Genomic DNA, 7,192 nt, shown 5'->3' on the forward strand with positions numbered 1-7,192 from the left:
TTTTAGTAGACCTACAGGTTAAACAATTGCATGAAGTTTAGAGTTTTTGAAAAGTTTAAATACGCGAACAAGTAACGATTCTATTCACGTATAGTAAATAGTAATATTATTTAATTGGTGCAGTTCAGTATCTTGTCAATTGTTTCGGATCGTTACTTGTTCGTGTTTAGATAGATAATTCTTAATCAATTTGCTCAAAATTTCCTTAAAAATACCATTTTAATTAAATGTTTAAATTGTGACAACAAGAATTTGTTTTCAGACTTTATAAGCGTAGAATAATATTAAGAATAAGACTATAAAATAAAGTGTCAATAGAGTTTTATTACAGCAATAAACACTTTTAATTAAATATTATTCATTAATATTAATAAATAAAGTTTTAGGTCCCATAAAATGTAAAAGAAAACAACGATAAATAGGTATGTTATTTTAGAAAAGATTATTTTATAAACAATTTTTTTTATCTAAGAAAACTTATTAAAATGCCATGTTTAATAGATAACAATAAATACGATTATTTCAGAGATAAGTTCCAATAATTATTTCATAATATCAATAACTGGCATATTAGGTGAATGAAAATGGTATATGAACTTGAGTAATGTAGGAATTCTAAAAACAATACGTAATTGCGACTCACAATATTCATTTCATATACAGAAACGTAAGCATAAATTAAAAGCTGGAAAGTAATTCACTTAAATGTAATAGAAAGCGAGTATTCATCAAGGTTTAATTTATTTCATAAATAAGTCATTAGGCTTTCATATTTTGTGATTACTACGTTTACAGTGATGCTATTTAACGACGTCAACATGGGAGGGTCAATATTATGGTAAATCGCAATGAGAGACAGTGGCACGCATTATATTGAAGTTGTGATCTGTGTGCAGAATACTACGGAGGCGGTCACGGCGGAGGCGGGCTCGGCGGCGGCGGCGGGCGGTGATGAGACGGCGGCCGAGGCCAAGGCCAGCGCGTCGCTGCTGCAGAAGCTTCTGTCGCAGTGAGCGCCCGCTCCTGCATTTACTGAGTTCGCCTCGCCCACTGCGGTCTACTACCTGGTACCTCTGCGGCTGTAAATCTCACCGACGTGAGACTAATATAGTACACGTATTTATAGAGCGTCTCGCGCGTAGTCTAGTAGTGCTAGTGATATTTTTCAATGGCGGCCCGTTCTCGAACACGTCGGGGACGCCGCTCGACCTCGATCTTTACGTTTCTGTATCTCTATGTAACTATAATTTTAACGATACGATGCGAAAAACGACGGTAGCTTCCTGCGAAGGAGTAAAAATAAGTGATTTAAAATATTGATCCATTTGTACGACTAGTATGCATTCACAATGTACGAATAAAATATACGGCGTGCAATACTGTACAGAAATAAAACACATATTTTGGCGTTGTGAACGTTATGTATTATAGTATGAAAGTCAGATGTTACCTGTTATGACAAAGTAATTTGTATTATAGATGAGACGTCGAATGAAAAGGTTTCTCATTTGGATAATGTTATTTTACGTGTGTAAATATGTTGTTAAATTATAGCTGTTGCTTTATTGTAAATATTTTGTTACGACATTTCAATGTGTTTTGTGTACGATTTAATTTCTTATAAGTTTAAACCATTAATTGATATTCATAAAAAAAAACAAATATTATTTTATGACTTTAAAAATTATTTGTAAATTTCTATAAGCGTGTCATCATATTATTTGTTATTATGAATCGGCGTAAGTTATAATCACAGATATAAGAATTTAAGTACACAGTTATCTATTCGATTGACATTTTAATAAGCTTTTGCAATGTTTTATTTATTTATATTGCGTTTTTAAAACAGATGAGTGTATCTACACATTCAACCTCGCAAATAGAAAGTACACAATGTTTAAAATTAGCGTTTTATTTTGTGGTCCAGCAAACAATGCCTTAGCTATATTTTTACTATTTATTTATGACATTAATTAACCTAAACTACATATATTTGTATGGAGACATAAAACAATATTCTTACACTCCGTGACATCTTTTGTAACCAATATTCGAAAATAAAATATTTTAAGATTTATTTTGGTTTTTTATATGATTTCTATTTATTTCTTTCAACAATACACAACAGTGTGCAAAAACAAACAGCACGCTATTTCAACAAAGTGGAGATTTGATTTATCTAATTAGCTTATGTCTGTGTTTATAATAAAAGTGTGAATAATGTGAAATTCCACATGAAACTAGTGTGCTTTTTAGATTATTATGTTAGCGACATTACCTATGCGATTTTTTTCTGAATGCGAGTGTTTTCGGAAAAATTAGGCGTATAATGGGGGATGCGAATGTATACATGACGCTGATTATGGTTGTTGATCAACTAGAAATTAAACAGAAACTCATAGTTTTAGAAACCTGTGTTTATACGTTTTGATAGAAATAAATAATCTTTTTAATTAAAAAAAAGTTGCAATAGTAGTTACCTGTTTCGTACTCGTATAACCGATTCAAATGTAAATAAGTACATATACTTGAACAACCATAGTCAGTGTCACTTCCAGGAAATATATTTGATAAATTTCTCGTTATCATTGACTTTAACTTGAATTAACAAGTAGCAACGATTGAATAAAGTTATAAGTGAAACATACATACAATTGGGAGTTAATTATAATTATTAACATTTATCTAGAGACAAAAGTATTATGCTATGAGCAAGATATTATTGTCAATGTGAATAAACAACATAAATGTTACATTTTATTATTAATGATTTGTAATGTAATATTAAGCACCAAATTAGCAGTTCAAGTTGCTATTACTTATAGGCAGCGAAATATGCTCCTAGTTTTTTTGGAAGTATAAAATGAAAATTAAGGTAAAAATATTTGTTTGAATGAACAATGGTTTATGAAATAACATTCTTTAAATTTAATACCTATTTTGTTTTTCTAACGTTCTATACTACCGTAACTAAAATTTAATTTATATGTAAAAACTTCGCAGCAACACAGTTTTCGCTGCCTAGTTAAATATTTGACGTTAAAATTATAAGATTTAGGAGTGCACAATGTTACAATTATATTGCTTAAAAGCAAAATGTGTACATTAAAGTAGTAACTTAAATAATGATGGCTGTCAAATCATTTAAATGTGGTGTCATCGCGTGTTTTCATTGACTGTCGTTATGCGCGTCATAATGTAAAATTATTTGGACCGGATTTTTGGCCCGATGACATCTTTCTCTATCCTTGTTACATTCGAATTCAAAATAAAAAAGTTCAAATAATATAGTCAAATAAGTTTCTCGTTTAATCGTTTATGAAACTTGCAAATTGTGTACGTTGTGTTTCTGTCTACAAAACAGCTGACGCATAATAACAATCGTGTTTACAAGACGAATGTAGCATATACTGTACATGAAATGGCAATAACTTAATGCGGACGTCAAGTACTTAAGTAATATTTGGTATTGGCTCAAAGTAATTTTCATGACATGTTTAAAGTTGTTTTGATTTGATTATCTTTCATATAGTCACCACAGTAATGTTTAGATCCCCATTGAAATTGTGATGTGTTATACCTAACTAATGATAAACGTACAAATAATGAGTGTAGATACCATTAAAACAATTTATAGTAATATCTGTCTAGGACATAAATATTTTTGTACCATTATGAAATAAATAGTTCTGATGTTTAGGCTACCGACCAAACTCATTCTCATTGTTATTAATAAATCGAAAAATTAACGCACTAAATCGGTAAAGAAGATAATGATATTTAGTGAGATAAAGCTTTACAGTATCCCACGACCGTAGCAATATTAAATTTCATTCCATTTACATAATTAATGGATAGGGAGGTTTAAAGTTTGATAGTGATTATCAAATCAATAAAGTACAAGTGATGGCCTTGCTATGTGACAACATAAAAAATAGATGAGAACTAGTCGAATCTACCTACATAATACATATTATATTGAGATACAATCCTATTTTATCGGAACGCTAGATGAAACAGCATAAAATGCCGTCGCTTAGATTACGATGTTTCGATGAGATCAAAATGTACACAAAGGAGGTTATATTTTTTGCAGATTTACTATAACTTACCTAGTGTTATGAGGACTATAATGATATTGGAAAAAACGTCCATTACACGAAATAAAATGGTTTTCAGCGTTATTATAATGTAAATAGATCCTGCTGTTATAATGAATGCATAGGTGCCTGAAACAAAAGAGATACATATTTTTTCTAAACCACCATAACGAAACATTGATAGTTTTTCATATAGAAATAGAAAATGCATACGAAATAGTTACGATAAAGTAAGCCTTCAAAGCCGTAGATTTCTCTTGTAAACTACTCGTATATTCGATTTAGTTTATTATAGTTCTTTTTAGATATATAGTATCGAAATTGAAAGGACATTGACAATAGCTACCAAGGAGTATGAATGTAACTTTGTTAACTTTGAGAATTTCACACGATCATTGATCGTCTTTTATTAACACTTATATGATATTTCAATATTAAATAGTAAATAAATATTTCTGCTATTAAAGTAAGTTTTCGATTAAAATATTAATCATAATTAACTGTTCTCTTTAGACATTGGTAAAACATCGTCTTCCAATATAAAACCTTCAAAAACTTGACTCGGTAAAGTACAGACTGATCATGGAGATTAAAAACCTGAACTTTCATCACTGTTTTGGCAAACGTGCGCTTGCTACAATTTATATTTACTATTAGTACCTATCTATTGATCCCTACAAATGAAACCGTTCTCAGGTTCTCCCTACTTAATGTCCAAATGCACTTAAGGGTCGAGCCACATTTTAACGACGATCTTTCACATTTTGCCGATTAAAAATTAAGCGCACTGGTATAGTCGCGTGTTTGAGAAAATTATTGGAGTTTCTTTTCAAAATTAAGTGTAACAACTGTGCTAAAAATTTAAAATCATAGGAGTGAATATTACTATAGAATTTTTTTTTAATTTCGCTTGTTATAATTCAACTTACTGTACTATGTGATCTGTGTTATGACTTGCCGCTGTTGATTACCATTCTTCGCTGTTGGTCGTCGAACTTGCCGGCCGTCGACAGCTGTGGTCGACAGAGTTTTGCCGTCGGGGCGCGTTCGCCGCGTCGACACGAAAGGATTTCAACACTTTGCGTGTGTGTATAAGCAAACGCATTACAAAGATCCTAAATGTGCTCAGAAAATTAAAGTTGGTTATGAAAATAAATATTAAAATTAGAATATATTGTATTCATCTTGATGTAAAGAATTGTCGTATACCTTATTTTAAAAATCAACCTTGTAGATCATTTGATTGTACAAACGGCTAGACGTCACGCGCGATGATAGATTTTCTTGTAGGTTTTATTTTTACAATATTACAAAAAACCATAATGCGGATAAAATGTTTTTTTTTTTTTTTTATTTATGGTATTTTGGAGCTATAATGGTAATGTCCAGTATATCAAGAGCATGATATAAATTTTCAAAGCATACCTCTGAAGAAGAAATTGGTCTATTGAAATGTTATGTATAATTTGGAATTCTATGTAAGAAAAATAACTGTAACTTTTATATTTAAGGTAAATATAGACCATTGTCACAGAGTTAAATTTACCTAATTAAAATAAATTTAATAGGGTCCAAATTTTCCATCCAATGTTTCAGAGACTTAAACAAAAAATAATTGGACTGTATTAACGAATGTGATACGTCTATAAGTAATAGAAATATTTTTTTATTGTGTCTTTGCTCTGTGACAAGGGGCTAACGATCACTTGGCATCGGATTCGTGGAAACATGGATGTGTACGGGAATCTTTGTTTCGCAGCGTAAAAACATAATTAGTTTCTAAAGAACTTCGTTGTGTTTACGGATTACTTCGATTCTACTTCACTAGGAACTTGTCGTTTCGTAGGGATTTAAAAATTTTATATGTGTAAGATTACGTGTGATAAAAATATTTATTATATGTAGTAAGATGGCAGTCGCTAACACAAGGAGACATTTCCCGTACATTACTGATTTTATTTTTTGTATAAAATCGTGTCTCTTGTCTTGGCCTGTCGTCTACGAACAAGGGTATTTTTATATTATGTACATTTTAGGTTTAACATTTCGTTATAGATTTTAAAAAGCTAATTATGTTTTTTCGAGACATTGCGCAGTGATTTTTAGGTATTGGTAATACGCGGGAAAAGCTTGGCTAAACTAGTGCTTTTTAGCACACGTATTTAAAAGACAACTACTAGACATAAAAGTTTGCATATTTACCGATTACGGGTTGAACTGATATCCGACACTTATCAGGTTGGCCGCCCGTCCTGCAACTGATGTCTGTCTGGGCCGTGGTTTTCCTTGCGTGCGACCGGTAAATCTGTGTTATTTAGTTCTTCATATATTAGTTAAGGCCTCTTGTGTTGCTGTGCATTTCAAAGCATTGTATGTATGTATGTTTATATATATAATTGTACATAGATAAAATACTTATATTTTTACGATTAGCATACACAACCAAAGTTGTTATAAAGTGATGGTTGATTTAATTATAAATATAAATCATAGGTCGTTTATTTTAGAAAAGATAAAACCCGTATGCACCTGTATATGGGGAATCCAATATATTGCGAAGTCTTTTACACAACCGCCCTGATATTAAAATCGAATTTATTATTTTGTTATGAAAGTCGATGATCTAAAGAAAGTTAAATTACAAAGAGTAAACATACGCGAGTGTGACTTACGCTCATTTCGTTCCTAGTAGCTTGTCCGGATCATTTACCTTAAATTGGTATTTGTCAATTACTGAAACCGACGCCTAATGTTATGTTGGAGAGTCTGACATCTAATGTTTAGTTAAAATCTGACGATGTATATGACCTATCACATTAAGTTGTATTTTTTTGTACATTTTAGATTCGAAAATATATTAATATCTAAATGATAGTGTTATTATTTATACATATTCCACGAAAATCGGAATAACATTAACCCTTTATTATTCCTATTTCTGTGATATATCCTGAGTTAAATTAATTAATAAGTCAACACACCAGCCCCCGTAGCATGACACGCGCGACGCCGTTTTTTCTTTATATAATGAACACTGTTTGCTTTTTATATGAAACGGGACAGCGATAATTTTTCGCGAGATAATAACAGCG

General features: G+C 31.1%; 1 protein-coding gene across 5 annotated transcripts in view; it reads left to right on the plus strand.

Moving 5' to 3' along the window:
• LOC106133603 (transcription initiation factor TFIID subunit 4) overlaps positions 1 to 6,970 on the plus strand; it is a 45,816-nt gene extending 38,846 nt beyond the window's left edge. For all 5 annotated transcript variants that reach the window (XM_060947024.1, XM_060947032.1, XM_060947018.1 and 2 more), the window contains one exon: positions 897 to 6,970. In XM_060947024.1, the coding sequence (XP_060803007.1) occupies positions 897 to 1,013 (117 nt within the window). In that variant the 3' untranslated portion in view covers positions 1,014 to 6,970. The remainder of the gene's footprint in view (positions 1 to 896) is intronic.
• The last annotated feature ends 222 nt before the right edge of the window (positions 6,971 to 7,192 follow it).

Source organism: Amyelois transitella, chromosome 2, assembly GCF_032362555.1.
Source record: "Amyelois transitella isolate CPQ chromosome 2, ilAmyTran1.1, whole genome shotgun sequence".
NCBI classification, from domain to species: domain Eukaryota; kingdom Metazoa; phylum Arthropoda; class Insecta; order Lepidoptera; family Pyralidae; genus Amyelois; species Amyelois transitella.